This window comes from Pristiophorus japonicus, chromosome 13 (genome assembly GCF_044704955.1).
Source record: "Pristiophorus japonicus isolate sPriJap1 chromosome 13, sPriJap1.hap1, whole genome shotgun sequence".
Taxonomy (NCBI): Eukaryota; Metazoa; Chordata; class Chondrichthyes; family Pristiophoridae; genus Pristiophorus; species Pristiophorus japonicus.
In genome coordinates this window covers 153,541,303-153,565,608 of record NC_091989.1, presented here as the reverse complement: position 1 = coordinate 153,565,608, position 24,306 = coordinate 153,541,303, and the positions used below count along the sequence as shown (strand labels likewise).

The 24,306-nt window shown below is 43.8% G+C and overlaps 1 protein-coding gene across 5 annotated transcripts in view; it reads left to right on the top strand.

The window, feature by feature from the left end:
• The window catches only part of spg7 (SPG7 matrix AAA peptidase subunit, paraplegin), a 133,343-nt gene that overhangs the window by 60,240 nt on the left and 48,797 nt on the right, over positions 1-24,306 (top strand). For all 5 annotated transcript variants that reach the window (XR_011596368.1, XR_011596367.1, XR_011596366.1 and 2 more), the window contains exons 9-16: positions 7,213-7,386; positions 8,113-8,237; positions 11,862-11,964; positions 12,243-12,353; positions 16,742-16,857; positions 18,572-18,728; positions 22,446-22,609; positions 23,653-23,730. Coding sequence is in view for 1 of the 5 variants with exons in the window: in XM_070898149.1 (XP_070754250.1) it covers positions 7,213-7,386; positions 8,113-8,237; positions 11,862-11,964; positions 12,243-12,353; positions 16,742-16,857; positions 18,572-18,728; positions 22,446-22,609; positions 23,653-23,730 (1,028 nt within the window). In the remaining 4 variants the exon portion in view is untranslated. The remainder of the gene's footprint in view (positions 1-7,212; positions 7,387-8,112; positions 8,238-11,861; positions 11,965-12,242; positions 12,354-16,741; positions 16,858-18,571; positions 18,729-22,445; positions 22,610-23,652; positions 23,731-24,306) is intronic.

Genomic DNA, 24,306 nt, shown 5'->3' with positions numbered 1-24,306 from the left:
CACTACTTTTTCCAAGGATAACTAAAGATGGGTAATAATCCTTGCTAGTGATGCCCATATCCTGAGAATGGGTAAAAAAAAAGTTAACTGACATTCCCCAGTGTTTTCCAGTAACTCACTAAACTCTGCTCATGCAAGGAGAGATTGTTACAATCTTAGCAGGGGCGATAAGGTCAAAAAAGAAAGAAACCCGTAATTTTTTTGCTTCAGTAATGGAAGTAAAATGTGACTAAGAACTAAAAAGTTAGGCCCCAATACATTCTGGCGCTGGTATATGTTGAAAAATAGCTTACGCGCCTTTTCTTGCCATAAGGCCAACTTTCCTCATTAACGGTTTTTTTAAAATCCCGCACAGATACTAGAAACACTCCAGGAAAAAGCCTTACTTGCAGTTAAAGAAATCCGCGCTGGCCTGCTATTATCCCCAGCCGAAGGGACTCCCTAGCTATTTTACATCAACTTTATGGAACTTGAAAAATAAAACAGATAAAAGAAAACTTGCCGTTGATGCTCCTCCTTCGCTGCAGATTTTTTTTTTTCTTTCCGTTCATGGGCAACGCCAGAAAAATCAATGCACCGAAAAAACGGCGCCCAATGCTGGGCAAAATTGGGGCCATGTCATCATCATCATAGGCAGTCCCTCGAAATCGAGGAAGACTTGCTTCCACTCCTAAAGTGAGTTCTTTGTTGACTGAACAGTCCAGCACGAGAGCCATAGACCCTGTCACAGGTGGGACAGATATTCGTCAGGGGAAGGGGGGGTAGCACTGATTTACCACACGCTCCTTCCGCTGCCTGCGCCTGAACTCTTCACGCTCGCAGCGTTGAGATTCGAAGAGCTCAACGCCCTCCCGGATGCATTTTCTCCACCTACGGCGGTCTTCAGCAAGGGTCTCCCAGGCGTCAGGGAGGCTTTGAGGGTGTCCTTATACCGTTTCCGCTGCCCACCTTTGGCTCATTTGCCATGAAGGAGCTCCGCATGAAGCAGTTGTTTCGGGAGTCTCGTGTCTGGCGTGCGAACTAAGTGACCTGCCCAGCGAAGCTGATCTAGCATGGTCAGTGCTTCAATGCTGGGGATGTTAGCCTGGGCGAGGACACTGATGTTGATGCATCTGTCCTTCCAGGAGATTTGCAGGATCTTGCGGAGACATTGTTGGTGATATATCTCCAGCGACTTGATGCATCTTCTGTAAGTTGTCCATGTCTCTTACCCATATAGGAGGGCGGGAATTACTATAGCCCTGTAGACCATGAGTTTGGTGGTAGGTTTGAGGGCTTGGTCTTTGAACACACTTTTCCTCAGGCGGCCGAAGGCTGCACTGGCGCACTGGAGGCGATGCTGGATCTCCGCATCAACGTCTGCTTTTGTTAAGAGCCTCCTGAGGCATGGGAAGTGGTCCACGTTGTCGAGCACCATGAATCTTGATGACCGGGGGGCAGTGCCATGCGGCGAGGGCAGGTTGGTGTAGGATCTTTGTCTTACAGATGTCAAGTATAAGGCCCATGCTTTCATATGCCTCGGTGAATACATTGACTATATCCTGGAGTTCAGTCTCCGAATGTGCAACGACAGAGGTTTGGGTGGTCTTGGACCTGGCCCGGAGGCGACGTAGGTTAAACAGCTTCCCACTGGTTCTGTAATTTAGTTCCATTCCGGCTGGGAGCTTGTTGACACTGAGGTGGAGCATGGCAGCGAGGAAGATTGAAAAGATAGAGCGATGATGCAGCCCTGTTTGATCCCAGTTCGGACATGGAATGGGTCTATAATAGATCTGCTGGTAAGGATCACAGCTTGCATGCCGTCGTGGAGCGGGTGAAGGACGTTGACAAACTTTTGGGGGCACCCAAAACGGAGGAGGACTCTCCATAAGCCCTCACGGTCGACAGTGTCAAAGGCCTTTGTAAGGTCGAAAAGGGCCATGTATAAGGGCTGGCGCTGCTCCCTGCATTTTTCCTGCAGTTGTCGTGCTGCAAAGATCATGTCTGTTGTTCCCCGTAGGGGACGAAATCCGCACTGTGACTCCGGGAGGAGCTCCTCGGCCACGGAGAAGACAGTTGAGGAGGACCCTAGCGACAACCTTCCCAGTGGCTGATAGTAAGGAGGTTCCCCTGTAGATGCCACAGTCGGATTTGTTCCCCTTTTTAAAAATGAACACTATCACTGCATCTCTGAGATCCCCCGGCATGCTCTCCTCCCTCCAAATGAGAGAGATGAGGTCATATATCCACTCCAACAGCGCCTCTCCACCATATTTTAGCGCCTCAGCAGGAATTCCATCCGCACCCGTAGCCTTGTTGTTCTTGAGCTGTTTTATGGCTTTGTCTACTTGCAGCATTGGAATTTTACTGAGGTGGTGGCATGCTGCGGGATGGAGTTGAGAACACTCTAGTCAAAGGCAGAGTCTCGATTGAGGAGATCTTCAAAGTGCTCCTTCCCGTGAGCCCTGACAGCCTCGGTGTCCTTGATGAGTGTTTCCCTGTTCTTTGCCAGGAGTGGAGTGGGGCCTTGGGAGTTTGGACCATAGGTGGCCTTGACTGCAGTGAAACAAAAAACCCGGGACGTAAAGAACAGGTGGTGAATGGAGAAAGCGCAGGTAATACAAGGACTAGCCGACAGCGATGACATACGAGGATTCTTCACTGCAGTCAAGGCCACCTACGGTCCAAACTCCCAAGGCCCCACCCCACTCCTGGGGCCATGTGTATAGACTCTATTTAAACCTACCTGATTTTTTTGGGGGCTGCATAAACTGACTGTTTGCAGCTGAATTCCTTGTTTATGTTAAAAGGCAGAAATCTCTTCAAGCCCATCTTTCTTTGTTTCATAGCAAGTCATAGGAATAAAGACCATCTGAAGCTCAAAATATGTGTAGTGAGCTGATAACTATATAACTTAATATGAATTCCAACTAATTTCTACTCTAAGTACTGAAATTTCAATTTATCAAGCTGGTTAGAAGTGAAATGCAAACTATCAGCCTAGATCGTACCTACTGGAGGTGAACTGATGCAGTTAGCTATTGTTCAGTCTTAGGGGCCTAGGGGCAGCATGGGCCAGCCCACACTGCGATATGTGTGCACTAGGTCTGTGCAGCAGAGCTGGTCTCCAGTCGTCTTGGTTAATCCTTGCCACTGGACCAAGACCTAGCTCTGACAAGTCCGTCCACACGTTAAAAAAAATCCACACCCAGGCATCTTCCGCCCTTCAAGATGTAGTTCGGGATCTGGAATATTGGGTCCTTCATTGAAACACCGTGAACTTTTTGGCGTGGAAGCAAGTCATCCTCGCTTTGAGGGACTGCCTATGAATGTGAGTCTTAGGGGTCTCCACTGGAAGTAAAATTCAAACATACTTGAAATAATGATTACTAACAATCATCAGATGCTTTAGGAACTAGAAATGTATTCACCAGTATATTAAATAGAAATTAAAGGCTGATAATGGCTTTGGAAAAGTTTCAAGTGGAATCTCCTAAGAGCTGACTGCACAATAATAATAATAATAGGTTCATTGGTTAAATCTTTGTCCACTGTTCGCTTCAGCTGGAAAAAATTATCAAAGTCTTTGTAGTGACCTTTTGACTTTAAAAAAAAAAAAAAAAAAATCATTCTGGGATGTGGGCATCGCTGACAAGGCCAGCATTTATTGCCCATTCCTACTTGCCCTTGAGAAGGTGGTGATGAGCAGTCTTCTTGAGCCGCTGTAGTCCTTGTGGTGAAGGAAGTCCCACAGTGCTGTTAGAAAGGAAGTTCCAAGATTTTGACCCAGTGACAATTAAGGAACGGCAATATATAGCCAAGTCAGGATGATGTGCAACTTGGAGAGGAACTTGCAGGTGATGGTGCTCCCATGCGTCTGCTGCCCTTGTCCTTCTAGGTGGTAGAAGTCGGGGATTTGGGAGGTGTTGCTGAAGAAGCCTTTGCAAGTTGCTGCAGTGTATCTTGTAGATGGCACACACTGCAATCACGGTGCGTCTGCGGTGGAGGGGGTGAATGTTGAAGGTGATGGCTAGGGTGCCAATCAAACGGGCTGCTTTGTCCTGGATGGTGTCTAGCTTCTTGAATGGCAAGTGGAAAATATTCCATCAAACTCCTAACTTGTGCCTTGTCGATAATGGAAAGGCTTTGGGGAGTCAGGAGGTGAGACATTCGTCGCAGAATACTCGGCCTCTGACCTGTTCTTGTTGTCACGGTATTTATGTGGCTGGTCCAGTTAAGTTTCTGGTCAATGGTCATCCCCCCCCCCTCCCCCCAGGATGTTGATGGTGGATGCTAATGCCGTTGATTATCATGGGGAGGAGGTTAGACTCTCGCTTGTTGGAGATGGTCATTGCCTGGCACTTGTGTGGCATGGATGTTGCTTGCCACTTATCATCTTAACCTGAATGTTGTCCAGGTCTTGCTGCATGTGGGCATGGACTGCTTCATTTTCTGAGGAGTTGTGAATGGAACTGAACACTATGCAACCATCAGAGAACATCCCCACTTCTGACCTTATGTTGGAGGGAAGGTCATTGATGAAGCAGCTGAAGATGGTTGGGCCCAGGACATTGCCCTGAGGAACTCTGCAGCGATGTCCTGGGGCTGATGTGATTGACCTCCAATAACCACAACCATCTTCCTTTGTGCTAAGTATGACTCCAGCCAGTGGAGAGTTTTTCTTTGATTCCCATTGACTTCAATTTTACTAGGGTTCCTTGATGCCACACTCAGTCAAATGCTGCCTTGATATCAAAGGCAGTCACTCTTGCCTCACCTCTGGAATTCAGCTCTTTTGTCCATGTTTGGACCAAGGCTATAATGAGGTCTGGAGCCAAGTGGTTCTGGTGGAACCCAAACTGAGCGTCGGTGAACAGGTTATTGGTGAGTAAGTGCCGCTTGATAGCACTGTCGACAACACCTTCCATCACTTTGTTGATGATTGAGAGTAGACTGATGGGGCAGCATTTGGCCGGATTGGATTTAAAAAATGTTTTTTTTTAAAGACAGGACATACCTGAGCAATTTTCCACTTTGTTGGGTTGATGTCAGTGTTGTAGCTGCACTGGAACGGCTTGACTAGAGGCACTGCTAGTTCTGGAGCACAAGCCTTCAGCACGATAGCTGGGATGTTGTCGGGACCCACAGCCGTTGCTGTATCCAGTGCGTTCAGCTGTTTCTTAATATCACGTGGAGTGAAGACCGGCTTCTGTGATGATGGGAACCTCAGAAGGAGGCCGATATGGATCATCCACCCGGCACTTCTGTCTGAAGATGGTTGCATACGCTTCAGCCTTGTCTTTTGCACTTGCGTGCTGGGCTCCGCCTTCATTGGGGATGGTGATATTCGTGGAGACGCCTCTTCCTCCCGTTAGTTGTTTAATTATCCACCACCATTTACGATTGGATGTGGCAGGACTGCAGAGCTTTGATCCATCGATTGTGGGATCTGATCCATTGATGGTGGGATCGCTTGGCTCTGTTTATTCTCGCATGCAGCTTCCACAGCTTAGCATGCATGTAGTCCTGTGCTGCAGCTTCCCCAGGTTGCTACCTTTTTAAGTATGCCTGGTGCTGCTCCTGACATGCTCATCTGCACTCCTCATTGAACCAGGGTTGGTCCCCTGGCTTGATGGTAATGGTAAAGTGAGGGATATGTCAGGCCATGAGATTTCAGATTGTGGTGAAATACAATTCAGCTGCTTGCAATGCCTCATGGGTGCCCAGTTTTGAGCTGCTAGATCTGAATGTATCCCATTTAGCACGGTGGTAGTGCCACACAACACGATGGAGGGTGTCTTCAGCGTGAAAGCGGGACTTTGTCTCTATAATGACTGTGCGATGCTCACTGCTACCAATGACAGATGCATCTGCAACAGGTAGATTGGTGAGAACGAGGTCAAGTAGGTATTTCCCTCGTGTTGGTTCTCACCACCTGCTGCGGGCCCAGTCTGGCAAGTATGTCCTTCAGGACTCTGCCAGCTCAGTCAGTAGTTGTACTACGAGCCACTCTTGGTGATGGACATTGATGTCTCCCACCCAGAGTACATTCTGTGTCCTTGCTTACCCTTAGTGCTTCTTCCAAGTGATGATCAACGTGGAGGAGTACTGATTCATCAGCTGAGGGAGGGCGGTAGGTGGTAATCAGCATATGGTTTCCTTGCCCATGCTTGACCTGATGCCTGCGTAAAGCATGAAGTGTGTTCCTTTTTCCATCTACAAGGCAGTTAGTTTGTAAGTTCTGGCAGTTGTTCTAATCTTAATTTTTAATCAAAAAGAAAATTACCACAGTCTATGGATAAAAAAACTTGTCCGAGATTGGCATGAAAAATCCACGTTGGTGAGTGCAAAGTTAGGAAGACAATATTCAGAAGCTCTTCTTTTGCCAGAAGTATTACCAGATACATTGGAAGAAAGAATTAATTTACATGTGCACAGCACATTTCACATGCTCGGGATGCCCCAAAGCACTGGACAGCCAATAAATTGTTTCTGAAGTGCAGTCACTATTGTTTTGTGGGCAGATGCAACAAGGTCCCACAAACAGCAATGAGATAATGATGACAAGTTAATCTGTTTTGGTGATATTGGTTGGGAGATAACTGTGACCACTGGTTCTCCTTCAAATAGTGTGCCAGGATTTTTTTACGCCTACCTAAACAAGCAGATGGGACCTTGGTTTAATGTCTAATCTGAAAGATGGCATTTCCAATGATGTACTCTCTCAGTACCATACTGACATGTCAGCCTAGATTGTGTGCTGAAGTCCTGAACACACAACCTTCTGATCAGAGGCAAGAGTGTTAACACTGAGCCAAGCTAACCTCATCGAACTGTCCTGAAAACTAGGATAATCCAGCAGGTACAGTGGGAGACAGTTTATTGGAACTATCTGAAGCAGTTGGTCTCCTGGCATGCCCCATATTTTAATGTGTTTTCCTGATGAATAAAACATCTTGCGTACATTATTGGAATTTTGTGATCAGTCATTTAGATTTTCTTATCCTTGTGTGATTTTTTTTTTGCTGACTGCTCAGATTAATAGCATCCCACAGAAAACATCAAAAACATTTATTTTTAAATTTGATATTTTTATCTGTGAAAGCTTTTGAGATGACAGATTAAGCCATCACATCGTCATCAACCTTTTATATGTGGCCTGTTGCACTGCTCTAGGCTGTGAAACTTTTTTTTTTAATTCAAAAATGTTTCAAATTTAATTTTTCATCGTAGGTCTAGGTGCTGCAAGGGTCCGAAGTTTGTTTAAGGAGGCCCGGGCTCGTGCCCCTTGCATTGTGTACATTGATGAAATCGATGCAGTGGGTAAAAAACGTTCTACCAACATGTCTGGGTTTGCTAATACTGAGGAAGAGCAGACGCTGAATCAACTGTTAGTGGAAATGGATGGTGGGTATTTCACTGAGGTACAATTGAGGTGCAAACCTGTGTGGTACTAGATCATTATTTTCTAAAGTAATAAGCTGTTGCCTGGTATTGTTAGAAATGTATTGAACACCTCCGGCCCTTCAGAACTTTGTTTTTTTAATAACTTCTGCCAGTTAATAACTCTTGTATGCTGAAGCAATTTAGCTATAGTACTTGTGTTATGGTGTTGAATTCAAATGAAATCAAATAGTGATCGGGGTGAGTGGTTATACTGTGCATCAGCTCCTTCAGTATCCATATGGCAGTATTGAGAGTCCAGAACAATGGTGCTTCAGTTCTCAACATGAAATGCAGGACTGCATGATCTCATTAATATTGAAAGTACAACTGAAATTGAGATTATTCACTTGAGCTGAAAGGACCAACACGTTTTCAGTCAATTGGTGACTGCAGTAGAATTTCAGAGGTTGTCTTGACAACCAGATCAAAACTCTCTGAAATTCTATTGCAGTCAATCGTTATTGCCTGCCATATGGTCAAAATTAGGTTCTGAAGCATGTATACCAATAGCTTGTTCATCGTCATGTCAGATAAGCATATAAGGTTCTGTGGTGAGTGTATGTGTTTGCATCTATTCTAGTATATATTAAAGTGTGAAACATTGCGAGTCTTGTGTACAATACCACCATCTGTCCTTACTGGAACATTATAAATTGCCTTATTATTGATTGATACTATTTTGAACAGGAATGGGTACAACAGATCATGTAATAGTTCTGGCATCGACCAACCGTGCTGACATTTTGGACAATGCTTTAATGAGACCTGGCCGGCTGGACCGACACATATTTATTGACTTTCCTACTTTGCAGGTACTGATGGATAAGAGCAGAAAATAAATATTGCAAATTTTTGCTTTACTATCAAGTCAAATTACAATTCAAAGATGTTTCCTGCAAGTTTAAAATATTCTACTAAATCTGAAGTGCATTTTATCCCTTAGACTAATGGACATATTTGTGGAAATGCCAATCTCAGTAGGCCACAGTTTTACAGATTCTCAGCAAACGTGTTGTGTTTGTAAAAGAATATATATTATCGTAACAAAGCTACTCATTTTACATATGTTTACTTTATTTCTCTTTCCCTCTCCCTCATTCATATTTTACTTTTTCTTAACGTTCTATGTAATGACTTTTGTTTTTAACTTAACATATCTTATCCTCTGCAGCTGTTCATTTTGAAGTGGGATAAACTTTTTAAAAAGCTGCCATTTGATTAGGTTAAATTTTAAGTTAATCAGATGGCAAATGTGTGAAAACTGATATGGTCACGCCATAGCTGCGGCCCTGTTGATCCTAAAAAAATGTTCTTGGTGTAAAGAAGGAAAGGGCTGGCAACATGAGCGAGAGTAAACTCATTGGCAGCAGCAATAATAAAACAAACCTGTTCATGGTGCATTAATGGTTAAGACTTTAATTTTTGGAGAGGTTTAAGTGTAATGCTGCATAAATGGTACTATTTCTGTTCTACACCTAATTCTCATTTTTTTTTAATGTGTGTGTGTGTGCTGTTTTTACATTGAACTGTAATGGAGCAAACATTTGTGTTGAGATATATGATAACTGATCGAGAACTGCAATAGGGTGCATCTTTATAGCCTCAACCTTACTGAGCACAGAAAGGATTTTAACGTTTCAACTCTGCTTGGTAATCACATCTAATCTACAGTGGGGCAAAACAATGGCATAAATGTATGGAAAATCTGGGATCTTCAGTATTCACAGCCTAATTGACACCAGTGGCAAGTTTAAGATTAAAGCCTTAATCTCGCACTGATGGGGTATTTTAACTCTGTTTAATTGGTGGTAAAGGAAACCCATCTTTTTTCTGCTGGACTCTGCACAGTCCAAACCCACACAGATCACTAGGCTGTCTGTCTTCCAAAAAATTGACTGAAGCAGTATCATAAGAATTGCTATAGTTTAAGCCAGATTGCCATGGTTGAGCCAGGAATACAGGAGCTGCTGCAATTGTACTTCAACAATCCAGTAGTGAAACCTCACACACTGCAGTCTGATGATCATTCATGCCATTGCCATTGAGAACACTATCTTTTGAATTCAAAGGTTATGTGTAGAGTTAACCATCAATTAGTGAACCAGGGTTGCTGAATCATGCTTCAGGCTATGGAAAGTTTGTGCTTGAGTAAATGTTATCACCTGAGCTGTTTGCTCATAACATAAAGGGTGTTGATTCAACAAAGTGGGTTTTTGTTTGCTGTTCTGGGTGTAACTGCATTCCATAATTAATGTTTGTCTGGCAAATGGGAATTTCTAATGCTGTTTGATGTTTCTGTTGTGGTTTCATCACCTGATGCCTGGGATAAACTTTCATTGGGAGCAGAAGCAGTATCTACACAAATTACTTGGGTGCTGAAACTTGTCAAATTTGCAGATGAATCCAAATAGGGAAAGCAACAGAAACTGAGGATGCAGTTCAAGATTTGTAAAATGATTTGAATTTGTTATGCAACACGGTAGACACATGGATATGTGAAATACTGAGCAGACATCTGCTGGAACCCTCATCCATGCCTTTGTTGCCTCTCGACTAGACTATTCCAATGCTCTCCTGGCCGGTCTTCCACCTTGCACCCTCCGTAAACTTGAGCTCATCCAAAACTCTGCTGCCTGTATCCTAACTCGCACCAAATCCTGTTCACCCATCACTCCTGTGCTCGCTGACCTACATTGGCTTCTGGTCCAGCAATGCCTTGATTATAAAATTCTTATCCTTGTTTTCAAATCCCACCATGTCCTTGCCCCTCCCTACCTCTATAACATCCTCCAGCCCCACAAACCTCACACATCTCTGTGCTCCTTCAATTCCAGCCTCTTGTGCATCCCCTATTTTAATTGCTCCACCATTGGCAGCCGTGCTTTCAGCTGCCTTGGCCCTAAATTCTGGAATACCCTCCCTAAATCGCTATGCCTCTCTCTCCTCCTTCAAGAAGCTCCTTAAAATCTACTTCTTTGATCAAACTTTTGGTCACCTGTGCTACTATCTCCTTATGTGGCTCGGTTTCAAATTTTGTTTGATTATCATCATCATCATAGGCAGTCCCTCAAATCGAGGATGACTTGCTTCCATGTCAAAAAGTTCACGGGTGTTTCAATGAAGGACCTAAAATTCCAAGTTCGGAACTAAATCTTGAAGGGTGGAAGATGCCTGTGTGTGGATTTTTTTTTAGCGTGTGGTGGCTATTGCACAGCAGCCACCACACGAGCTTGACAGAGCTAGGTCTTGGTCCAGTGGCAAGGATTAACCAAGACGATTGGAGACCAGCTCTGTTGTACGGACCTAGTGCGCGCGCACATCGCAGTGTGGGCTGGTCTGTGCTGCCCCTGGGCCCTTGCCTCCTGGGTCCCCGCCCCTCCTGGGCTCCGATCACATCCCTCTACAGTCTCTCGCCACTCCTTCGCCCCGACCTCGCCGCTCCTCTGCTGTACCTGCCCACGCTTCAATCACCGACCTGGATCTTGGTGATGTCCCTCTTCGCTGTTGTTGCTCTCCTGCTCCAGCATGTACTGCTCCCTAGAGTGGTATGCTCCGATGGTGCTCGCAGGCCGGGGGCCGCTCAGCCTGCTGCTCCTGTGAAACACTTTGGGACGTTTTACTATGTTAAAGGCGCTATGTAAATGCAAGTTATTGTATCCTCGTAATGAGGCACATTAGCTGATTATCTGAGTGACTTGGAATAATGCAGATCTGCCTGGCTCCAGTATCGGATTAGAGTCTGACATTGGCATTCGTCAATTATATGCCACCTTTAGCCATTTCAACTCCAGAAACGATCTTTCTTCCCTGCTCTGCACTTCCCTATGCTTTCCTATTGCAAAGGAGGACAGTCACCAGTTGATCATAGTTCTGTTTCTTTTTGCTGTTTAAATAAATGTTTAACTCCCTATCAAGGAAGTTACTTCAATTTGTTATGCTGATACCAAGGTACACAATGACAGACCTACAGGATATGCTTTGTCAGCAATTGGACTTTTCAAAACTGACTATTTCAGAAGATTTTCTTATGAAGTATAGTTAATACATTATGTACTTTTCTCAATATTTGTTTTTATTGTGCTCTTTGTGCAGTTTACATTGAAAATACAGTTTCAAGATTGTGGGATACATGGTCTCATTACTAAATTATGGAAGGAGGAATGCATGCTTTTAGAAAACCAAAATTATAACTGACTTTGTCAAGGTATAGTTGCTGCAATTCTAATCTTGCACAGTCGAACTATGACCATTGTAGCTGGAACACCTCATTCAGCATCGAGATTGTTTTGTTCAGTGCAACAAATAGAAAATTAAAGTGTGTTAGGAACCTGCAGCACCCTCTCAAAATAAACTGAAAAATTGAACCATGGATAATATTATAAGTGTTATTGTCCTAGGTGGGAGTGGTAAACTGCTTATTTCATTCACATTTTTAGGAGAGGAAGGAAATTTTTGAACAACATTTGAAGAGTCTGAAGTTAACTCGCCCGGCCAGTTTTTATTCCCAACGATTGGCTGAGCTAGCTCCAGGATTCAGTGGTAAGATGTCAATATTTACAAGTATTGTGCAGGATTTTATTGTAATTTTTTTATAGGCTGAGCTGCCACTACATTTGTGTAGAAGTTGCTGTACTTGTTAGTGTAAGTTTTCTGAACTATATATTTCATTAGAAATTTAAGGATGAAAAGTTGCATCCAAAATCTATTAAGTTATCCAAAAGTACTAATGTCAATATGTCCTAATATGCACAACGAATTTTATACTTCAAAATCTTTTTTTATAGTTTAGAGTATACATTAATCTGTCTTCATCCTAGGAGCTGACATTGCCAACATTTGTAATGAAGCAGCATTACATGCAGCCAGGGAAGGGCAGAAATCTGTTGACTCATTCAGTTTTGAATATGCAGTAGAGAAGGTCATTGCAGGTATGTCTATTTTCTATTGAAACTTTTTATGAAGTTTTCTTGGTAAGTAAATAATGTACCACCACATATAGGGCCCAAGTTTCGGCCTCAGTTGCTCCTGATTTTTTGGAGCAACTGGTGTAGAATGGAGTATCTTAGAAATTCAAATTCTCGGCATTTAGTTTGCTCCAGTTCTAGTCAGTTAGAACAGTTTCACTTTGGAACAGAATTTTTTTTCAAAAGGGGGCGTGTCCGGCCACTTACGCTTGTTTTCAAAGTTTCGGCAGTGAAAACTTACTCCAAACTAATTTAGAATGGAGTAAGTGAAGATTTTTGTACGCTGGAAAAACACTTTCTGTATCTTGTGCTAAAACCCATCGAGGGCCTTTGAATCCTGAGTTAGATTCTGGTTTTTTTCCCTTTACATATTTGAACCCCACCCCCTGGATTATGAAGACATTTTTTTTTTAAAACCGAAAAAAGATAAATTTTTTAAAAAAGCGTTTCTTCTAACAATCTTGTCTACACTTTAGAAAATCAGGCGTAGGGAGCGGGGGGGGCGGGGTTTAAAGGGAAGTTTACAAACATTAAACACTTCAGTTTTACAAATAAAGAGCCATCATCAATAATAAAAACATCAATAAATCAATCAATAAAGCAATCAAAAAAAATGACTAAATTTTTAAAAAATCAATAAATAAAACATTTTCTACTTACCGACTGCAGCACCGGGAGCCCTCCAACAGCGTGCTGGGATGCCCTCTCCCCCCCCACAGTGTGTCTCTGTCAGTGTCTCTATCTTTCTGTCTGTCTGTCTCTGTCTCTCACTCTCTGTCTGTCAGTGTCTGTGTTTCTGACTGAGGGTAGGGGGAGAGAGGGGGGGGCAGGGGGAGAGGAGGAAGAAGGGGAAGGGGGGGAGACGGGGAAGCAGGAAGCGGGGGGGAGAAGGGGAAGGGGGGGAGGAGGGGGGTGAACGGGCCGGGCCCAAGACTTCGGGCAGGGCCCGTCCCCAGCACCAGATTTACAGTGAGGTGGTGTTGGGTCGGATCGGGTCGGGGCCGGTCCGGTGGGGGGGGGGGGGCGATGGGAGTACGGGTCGGGGGGGGGAGGAGGGAGGTCGGTTCGGGGCGGGGGAAGGGAGGTCAGGTCGGGTCCGGTCCGGGTGGGGGGAAGGGGGTCGGGAGCGCGGGTCGGGTCAGAGGTGGGGGGTGGTGGGAGGGAGTTCGGGTTGGGGGTGGGGGGGGAGCGCGGGTCGGTGTCGCGGTCCGGGGGAGTCGGGGGCGGTGTCCAGTGCGGTGGGGGTGGTGGGGGGGGGGGGGCGGAAGTCGAGTCGGGTTGGGAGGAAGCAGGAGCTGGGCGTGGGAGGCAGCCTTATGCACGCAGCCCCAGTGAGGCCATTCGGCCAGGGCTAGGGGCTGCGTGCTTCGGGCCCCTCCCACACAGTTTTGGGCGCCTGGAGCTATTGCACATGCGCGCCCACTGTAGCGCGCATGTGCAGAGGTCCCGGCACTGTTTTCAGCGCAGGGACCTAGCTCTGCCCCCCACAGCTCGTGCTGCGCCGCGCCGAGGGCCAGAGGACCTGCAGGGAGCCGGAGAATCTGGAAGTTATTTTTAGGCGCACTTCGTGGTTTCGGGTGGAGTTGCTCCTCGTTTTTTGGAACAACTAGTTTAGTTTGGAGTATGTTAGAAATTGCAATTCTCGGATATTAGTTTGCTCCAGTTCGAATGAGTTAGTTTAGGTTGGCTTTAGGTAAGGTACTTTTTTTTTCAAAAGGGGGTGTGTCCAGCCACTTGAGCCTGTTTTGCAAGTTTCGGCAGTGAAAAGTTACTACAAACTAACTTAGGATGGAGTAAGTGTCCACTTTTGTAAGTTCTGAAAAACCTTACCTAGAGTTAAGTTTAGTGCAGGCACAGCCAGAGACGGCGGGTGGGAGCATTAAACACAAAGGACACATCAACATCACAACAGCGGGGGGGTAAGGGAAGTGAGAGGATTTTCCATAAACACCTTCACAACAACATTGAAGAAGCAAAGTACATTTAAAGCACTAAGCACTAAACAAAGCAGTACATTTAAAGCACCAAGCACTAAACGAAGCACAAAAAGTAATAAGCAATTAATTAATAAAAAATAGAAGGAACCCTGCACCTAAAGCACCAAGACCAAAGTAATAAGTAATCAATCAATAAAAAATAGAAGTCTTACCTTTATGTAAAGGGAAGGTGTCTCTGGTAGTGTCTCTCTCTCTCTGTATCTGACAGTGAGGGGTGCGAGTGTGTGTGAGTGGGGGAGGTGTGTGTGGGAAGGGTGGGGAGTGGGAGGGGGTGTGTGTGTGTGTGGTGGGGGGGTGTGAGGGAGAGGCTGGAAGGAGGCACCCCTGCTCCCTCCTCCGGCCCTTCGATCACTGAGTGCCCCCCAACCCACGCTCCTCCATCCCTGTTGCCACGCTCCCTCTTCCATCCCTTGCCACGCTTCTCCCCACCCCCTCCCCACCCCGATTGCCACGCGTCCCCACCTCCCCCCCCCCCCCCAACCCGGTATCCACGCTCTCCAAGCCATTGCGCAGGCACGCATGCTCCAGCGCGCCTGCGCAACGCTGCCGGCTCTGGGAAGAAGGCATGATCCCTAGCCCCGCCCCCCTGCAGGCAGTCTCCTCCCCAGGGAGATTACGCTGCGCCACACCACTCTACGCCATGGTCCAGGAGGACCGGAGAATTGCTGCAGAATATTCCGGTGCACCTTCGAGCCCAGGCAGGTCATGTAAGTCTCGGAGGTGCGCCGTTTTCACCAGATACCGAAACTTCGGCCCATAGATCAGGAGGATCCTAGCATTGATATTCGTTCTGTGTTGCATTAGTACAGCACAAAGGTTTATGCGCTGGCTTCTTGAGCACATAGAAACTGTCTTAAAGGTATAGTCATTTTTCTATTAATTAATTGCGAACCCATGTTAAAATTAGATGAAGTATGTGCATAGTCCATTTTTAGACCATGTAGTTCTCGCTAGTTGTTTCTAAATAAATTTGTAGTAGTAATGACATGACGGTTATGACTCCTGTTTTTGGGCATTACATATGAAGTGTATAAGGCCCGAACTTGGTGGAAGCTCAGTGCCGCCCAAAGGACCGCCAAGATACCTGATGGTACTTTCGGGAGTTTAATTTTAAAAAGTCCTTGAAAGGGACTTACGCATGAATCTGGGCAGCAGTGGCCAGTAACTCCCAATCTCGGTGGCAAATGCAATCCTCGCCAAAGTGCCGCTGATGATTGAGTCGGGCCCAGGGAGGGCGGGCACATAAAAATAAAAATTTACATACAAAAAACCACTGAAAGACCGTCTGGGGACCCCATCCACATAAATCGCTGAAAAAAGAAATAAATAAAAGTTCAGTAACCTTAACGTTGGGGTTAGACCTGCCTCCACGCAGCGGTCCTGCCTCCTGCTGCCACCGACTCCCGGCCAGAGGAATCTGCCAGCTCGATGGGCTAGCGGCCATCAGCGGGCGGTTCCCAGCGGTACTCCCCTCCTGCCGGCGGGAGGCCTAGTGAAAACTGGCACCGAGGGGAGATTGCCAAAAAAACTCGGCAATAGTGGGTGGTAAGGCCACCAAGTTCGGGCCCACAGATTGTACTGGCAATTAGTGTCAGCTTTGGTCAGTTGACAACTTAAACGCTGAATGAAGCACCTAAATTTTAAACCACTGATGATATTAGTAACATTTGTGATATCAGGATCACTAATCTAATCTTGAGATCCAGATGATCGTCAACTACTTCAATTTCAGTCTTGTTTTATACTACTGTCTGAACATTTTTAATTCGATTGCTATTTTGTAATAATTCTGAAATATCTGTTGTATAAAACTTGTTGCACTTTCAAAGCTAAACCAAGCCAGCTAATGAGAGATAGTCAAATGGCATTGGTAAATGTTCAGGAACCAGCTGCCTGGTTGCCCTCTTCCCTAAAGAATGGTGTGTGACAAATCTGGGAAAGTGGAAAAGTCCTTCAAGTTCTTTTGGAAGAAGAAATGTATTTTCGTGAAGTCTCAAATCTTTTTGTCTCGATACACAGTACAATCATCTTGAAGGAAAAGTTTGCAGGTCTATGGGAAAGAACAGGGAAGTGGGACTAATTGGATAGCTCTTGAGTCGGCACAAGTTGAATGGGCTCCTTCTGTGGTGTATGGTTTTCTATACTTCTCAGTTCTCTATTAAAATGCTCATATTAAATGCCTCAGTTTACAGTTGTCCAAGTAATCTACAAGAACCCCTATTCATATTTAACAAAATCACTACACTGATTATTTGAATAGATTCCAAAAATGTCAGTATTGCTCCACCTCATGACAATACTTGCTAGTTTGGGAAATGTTACTTAATTTTGTTCACATTTTAATTTTCCTCTCAGGCACTGCCAAGAAGAGTAAAATTCTCTCCAAGGAAGAACAGAGAATAATAGCTTTCCATGAGTCTGGACATGTCCTCGTGGGCTGGCTTCTTGAGCACACAGAAGCTGTCTTAAAGGTCTAGACACTTTTTATAATTATGAATCATGTTAAAATTAGTGATAGATATATCTGTGTGTATATATGAACACGTTTTTTAAAAAAAAATGTTATATAAATATAGCCAGTTGGAGTCTGAAATGACTGCTGCTTTTTACAAATATTAAATAGCTGTTACCTGAACCGCTCATTTGAATCACTGCCTTGCAATGATTCTGAGGTGTCTGTGTGTAAAATTGATCTGTTTCCTCTAGCCCTATTGTAAGCTGGTTGCTGGGAGGCACATAACAGCAGCTTATTATAAATAGTGATGTAGGTGTAGGATCTCGCTACCACAGGAGAGCTGAATGAAGCTCTACCATCAAGAAAGAAAGCAGTTCAGGAACAACCTCGTTAAAGTCAATTAACTGCTATAGATAAAATTAAAACTCAGAATATTATTTCAAAGTAAACAGGAAAGTAGGACAAGAGAATTTAAATTTAGCGGAAAGTAAATCTTCAACAAATACAGGCAGGCTAGTAGAAGCAAAAACATTGGGACATTTAGAATAGTTGGATAGTGATGGGGAAGAGAGAGATGTACTTTGATGGTTCAAAGATTTTATTGTAGAGTTGTTTTGAGTATTCAGCTGGTGTGGCTATTCGAACATGCTGGTCATTACAGCCAAGTCCAATCCTGTTTTCACAAGTGGGCACTTTCCAGCAGAATGCACAATATACTATTCAGGAGCAGGAATTCTGGTTAATTTTCCCTCCCTAGCCCAGAGGTGCTGATGTCTCTGTGCAGACCAGGAATTGAAGCTAGAACGACCTGGTTTGTATTGTTTAGAGCTATTAACCCATTAGACATTTAATAGAGCTATAAAGCTTTTTGGAAAACAAATGTTTGTCGTGTTTTAAAACAAATAATAAAATCCAGTATGGATCGCTACAATTATTGTGTATTTAAGTTTAGAAAACTTTAAGGAATTACTAATATGATTTTTTGGTTTTGCATCAATGGTTTTGAACCACAGACCTGAATTTGGTCAACCGACTGCCGGCTGCTGGCTGCTGCCGAGTTTTCTCGGCGGTCTCCCTGTTTTTTTAGCGCTCTCCCCTCCGTGCGAGTTTGGTGAGGCCCTCACGCTGGCGGTTTGAATTGACCGTTGCGGAGCGTCCGCTGGTGTGCACCAGCGTGCGACGCCGAAAAAAAAAAGTCCTCCCACCCAAGATTCATCCGAGCGGTCTGCCGTTCCAACAGGAGAAAAGACTGCCGCATGGAAGCAGGTTTTACCTGAACAGTAGGTATGAAGACCTGCAAGAAAAGGGTAGTGATATGTTTTGCTTTATTTCTTTTGCAGCGATTGTTTGATAGGGTCCTCCTGAAGGTTTTGTCATGTTTTGTTTTTTATTTGTTGAAGGTTATTTTTTGCCTTTTCTCCCCTCCTTGGGTCCTCAGCATTACTTTGCCGAGGATCGCATTTGCCACCCAGAATCTGACCTACCACCTGCTACTGCCTAGAATTGGCATGTAATGCCCATTTTATCCACCGGGCGTTTTTTTCCACATTTTTTTCACCAAACCTCCGGCCGAAGTACCGTCAGGATCTTGGAGGTCTTCGACGGTAAATGGGCGGAACTTAAATTTGACCAAACTCGGGACCCAATTTTAATTTTACAAAATCACCTGAGGTAAATTGTAAATAATTTCTGATCTATTTTTTTTAGAGTTTAATCTTTTTACCTTGTAGGTTTCCATAACGCCACGAACAAATGCTGCACTGGGATTTGCACAGATCCTGCCTCGAGAGCAGCACCTTTTTACCAAAGAGCAGCTTTTTGAACGCATGTGTATGGCTCTAGGTGGTCGTGTTGCTGAAGCTATCACCTTTAATAAAGTCACAACAGGTATAATCCCAATTTAAGATTACTTGCATGATTCTTTCTTCTGATCCGTTGGTCAGTCTTGTGTTCAGTTTTAGACTAAAGGGTTTTGCTTTTATTCAACATCCGCCCCTTCAACCGCATCACCCCCCTCCCCCCTCCCCAGTTATCCAAGTCCTCTCCTCTTTTCCCCACCCATCATGGGTGGATAAAAAGGTGAACGTCTCTTTTTAAGATAACTATATTTTTTTCCTTCACACACCACACATCTGGCTGATGGGATGGGAGACCTCCTTCCAGCCCACTACCAAAGCCACTGAAACGGGCTCCTGGAAGACGGCAAACCAGGATGACTTTTGCTCTGTGAAGACTATCCGTCATTGCAGTGTGCAACTCCTGTGATATGCACCAGTCATCTTCCAGTACATTACACGTGGCAATTATTCATGTGTGAGCCTCGAGTATCAGCAGGCTGTTTAATTATAGAGAGCATCACAACCAAGTTTGATCCTCGAACCCTGGTCATATTTTTACCCCCTCCTTAATCCAAGGGCACTGAGGCCCATTGCACCACCTCTAAGAACATAAGAAATAGGAGCAGGAGTAGGCATTGGCCCCACGAGCCTGGTCCGCCATTTAATAAGATCATGGCTGATCTGATCATGGACTCTGCTCCATTTCCCTGCCCGCTCCCCATAACCCTTTATTCCCTTATCTTTCAAAAGTCTGTGTCTCTCCGCCTTAAATATATTCATAGACCCAGCCTCCACAGCTCTCTGGGACAGAGAATTCCACAGATTTACAACCCTCTGAGAGAAGAAATTCCTTCTCCGTTTTAAATACTGCCATCCTAGTTGAGATCTGCAAATTCAACATAAAAGAGAGACTTGCATTTATATAGTGCATTTCACATCCTCGGAATAGCGCCAATCAAGTACTATTGAAATGTAGCCCCTGTTATTTAGGCAAACATGGCAGCCGAGTTGCACATTCACCAGTAATTAGATGCTGCAGTTCAAAATGGGCAATGAGGAAAATGGAAAGGTCACTGTTCTCTTTCTAAGGTTGGAGAATCTGCTACATTGTTTAGTCGTGTACCAGAAGTTTATTCGGCCCACAAACAGAAAGTGAGATGAATGACTAATCTGTTTCTGGTGGTGGTGGTTGAAGATAAATGTTAGTTAGAACACTAGGTGAACGCCACTGCTCTTCAAATAATGTCATGGGATCTTTTACATCCATCTGAAAAGGTAGGATTAACATCTCATCTGAAAGATGGCACTGCCAATAATGCAGTACTTCCTTGAACTGTCAGTTTAAAATATGTGCTCAAGTTCATAGTTGGACTTGAAGCCATGACCTTCTGAATCAGAGGTGAGAATGGCACCACTAGGCCAAGCTGATTCCCAAAATGCACCTTTGAGCTAGAACTTGTGATCTTCCTCAGTCATCTACTCACTAGTCATTTTTGGATATTACTAGAGTCATCATTTTTGGATATTAAGAGAATCAAGGGATGTGGGGATAGTGCAGGAAAGTGGAGTTGAGGTAGAAGATCAGCCATGATCTTATCGAATGGCGGAGCAGGCTCGAGGGGCCGAATGGTCTACTCCTGCTCCTAATTCTTCTGTTCTTATCAGTAGATTCCTCAATTGAGATATTTAAATGTATACATTTTTATACCTATCTAAAAATTGCTTTGGTTACCTTTCTAAAAGAGCAGCTTTAATATCAGATGGTTGGGGCAGTGGGTTTACAGCATTGTCCTTTCACCTCCTAGGATCTGGGTTAACTTCAGGCCTGACTAAAGTCTGACAATTGTAAGGATCCTAAGGGAAGTGAGCTTGGGCAGCCTGACTTCACTTTGAAGTGAATACCATTCCACATCACATAACTACCTGTGATTCATCAGTAATTGGATGCTGCAGTCCAAAATGGGCAAGGAGGAAAATGGAAAGTTACTTTGTTCTCTTCTAAGTTTGGACAATATGCTACATTGTTCAGTGGCGTACCTGATGTTTATTCTGCATCTGACCAATGGAAAAATTAGAAATGCTTTGTTGGAGGCCTCTACCTAGGCAATTACTCACTGGCAATTAACACTTTATTCAATTTCTCTCTCTTATCAGCGGTGTTAATCTATTTAATAGTGAAACCTTTTTAGGAGATAGAAGAATTTGAAAAGAAATTAAGCTATTATATGATATTGCACAGTGTAATTTCTGAGCTCTTATTTGTTCAAGTACCCCACTTGCATTCCTGGACAGGATACAAGAAAAAGCTAGTTGCCTGATGGGTGGACCCACTCTGCCCTTCTGCTTCCAGTCTTTTATCTTGCCATCACAACCTTCCTTGTCTCTTATTGTTACTAAAGTTCTTTTGGTTCCTTTTTTCTTAACTTCCATTCTCTTTCTGCAGCCTATAGCCTTTCCTGTATCCCCACTGCATTAAAATCAAGATTAATTGCATTCTCTTAGTTTAACTTTATTCTTTTGCAGGATCTCAAAGCTTATGGATCTCCATACCTCCCCAGTCTTTCCTTATTCTTACAATCTGCAAGTTTTTAAAATCTAAGCTAGGAGTCACCGAATCACTTCCTGATTTACCTTGTCTTCTCTTTTATTCTTTTTAACCTTGGTGCTGTTATGAGCACCTAGGCCTTTGCCCTGCACCAACTTTCTCCGTATGTATAAACAGAAAATTGTGGCTTTTGCACAGAATGATTAATGCTATTTTGTGTCCTGTTCATATCGATTTCATCATAATCCTAGGATGTGCTTATGTGCCATTGAAAGTTATAGAGGTAGATCATCCACTTGCTCTGTTTTGGGAATTGAATGAGACCTGAATGAGTGGCGAACATAAGCAATAGGAGCAGGAGTAGGCCATTTGGCCCCTCAAGCCTGCTCCGCAATTTAATAAGATCATGGCTGATCTGATCTTGGGCTCAGCTCCACTTCCCTGCCTGCTCCCCATAACCCTTCACTCTCATCGTTCAAAAATCTGTCCATCTCCACCATAAATATATTCAATGACCCCGCCTCCACAGCTCTCTGGGGCAGAGAATTCCACAGATTTACAATCCTCTAAGAGAAGAAATTCCTCCATCTCAGTTCGAAATGGGCAACCCCTTATTCTTAAACTATGCACCCTAGTTCTAGTTTCCCCTATGAATGGAAATATCCTCTCTGCATCCACCTTGTCAAAACCCCTCATATGTTTCGATAAGATCACCTCTCATTCTTCTGAACTCCAATGTGTATAGGCTCAACCTTTCTTCAAAAGTCAACCCCTTCATCTCCGGAATCAACCTAGTAAATCTTCTCTGAACTGCCTCCAATGCAAGTATACCCCTCCTTTAAATAAGGAGACCAAAACTGTATGCAGTACTCTAGTTGTGGTCTTGCCAATATCCTGTACAGTTGTAGCAGGACAAAACAATGTGAATTAGAAGGTATAATGCAAGGTACCCAAGTATCTGATGCACCATAAAATGTCACCATTGTTGATCACTAACTCTGTTAGACTTTTTTTTTGGTTTGGGAGAGCTTTTTATGCTTGAAGCGTGGGACTCTTTTGGGAATTGCCCATGGGAGAATCTACTTGCTTTTCTAGAAGTGACATTATTTACTCTGATTTATTTTTTGTATTCACAAAAAATAATTGGATCTGCTTGGAAGCCAAAATAAAAGTACATATGCTAACATCCTGGACTTAAGTGGTATAATGTTTAATATGCAGGTGCTCAGGATGACTTGCGAAAAGTTACAAAAGTGGCTTACTCCATGGTGAAATGCTATGGAATGGTTGAAGCAATTGGACACATCTCATTCCCTGATACAGAGGAGATGGGGACAGTTGGTCGACGACCCTTCAGCCAAGGACTTCAGGAGCACATGGATCATGTAAGTTTTAAAGTGATATAGGATCACTAAAGATATCTTTTTACCACTTCCTTTTATGTAGAGAATGTATGGTTGGGGTGAGGAGAGGTGAAATTAAGAAGTGAATAAGGTGAGGTAGAAAACTTGGCTAAGAATAAACATGAATAAGGAATGGTTATCTCTTGTGTGGCTTAGCTTTTTAAAGTCACAAGTTCTTTGTGGTGTGGTTTATTTTATACTAAACACTAGATTTGTTTGAATAAGTGCTGTTTAAATGAACTTTCTGTTGCAGTTGATCTGTACATACTAATGTAAATTCTAGGCATTAATCCCAGCTTCAAAGCAATTGCAGAAGCTTATTGAAAGCATAGTCTTGTATAGGCACAAATATGTGTATGCACATGTAGATCTTGTAATGTTACTTGTATATGACTTATTAAATAGTGATCTTGTATCTGCTAGATGACTAAGTACAGTTACCCTGACACACTGATACTATTGTATTCCTATACTATGTTTACCTAATGAGATTGTGTGCATGAACTATAAAGTAACATCAAGCCAAATTAATTTTCCTGGTGAATCATCTAATGCATTTTTAGTCGAGTCAATAAGAGTGCATGCGCGTGTAATACAGTGGAAGACTTTCAGGATCAGCCCTTCTGACGTGATTATTTTTGGTGTGAAGTATGTGTTTAAATTCTCAAATGCTGTCTCCTGCTGCTGTCCTTTCTTCAACAGTGAGAAGGGGCCAGACTCTTTCTTTTCCATAGTTGTGTTAATGCTGCTTTGTGTTTGGCTGATAGAAGTTGTATTGCCTTAGTATTTATTGGCTTGTCAAAAAGATACAATTTATAAGCTACAATATTGATGATTGGTTGGTTGATGCTCCTAGTTTGGAATTACTGGAAACTAAATTGATTTTGTTAATGACACTGGTAGTAAACTAACAAGAGATGTTTGGTTATAAAGTTAATTTGCATTACTATCATAATTGACAGATGTGGCCAATAATTGTCTTTAATAATGCATGCACCTCCTCACTGATTTTCTTTATTCTATAGGAAGTCCAACTATTGGTGGCTCATGCTTACAGGCACACAGAGAAAGTCCTACTGGATAACCGGGACAAACTTCTTACAGTAAGTTCCATCTTCCCCCAGATGAACAGAGAGGGGAAGGAATATTTTAAATGTCTTCTGTAAGAAACAAGAGATTTTCATTTGTGCATGTCACAAAAAAACAGCCTGATGGCAGCATGCTATTTTACGCACTCCTGGCCGGCTTCCCAAGTTCTACCCCCCTTAAACTTGAGATCATTCAAAACTCTTCTGCCCGTGTCCTAACTCGCACCAAGTCCCATTCACCCATCACCCTTGTGCTTGCTGACCTACATTGGCTCCCGGTTAAGCAATATCTTGATTTAAAAATTCTCATCCTTGTTTTCAAATCCCTCCATGGCCTCGTCCTCTCTAACTCTGTAATTTCCTCAAGTCCCACAACCATCTCAGATATCTGCGCTCCTCGAATTCTGGCCTTTTGAGCATCCCCAATTTTAATTGCTCTGCCATTGGTGTGCCTTGCCTTCAGCTGCCTAGGCCCTAAGCTCTGGAATTCCCTCCATAAACCTCTTTGCATCTCTACCTCTCCTCCTTTAAGACCTACCTTTTTGACCAAGCTTTTGGTCATTAGCCCTAATATCTCTGTGGCTCATTGTC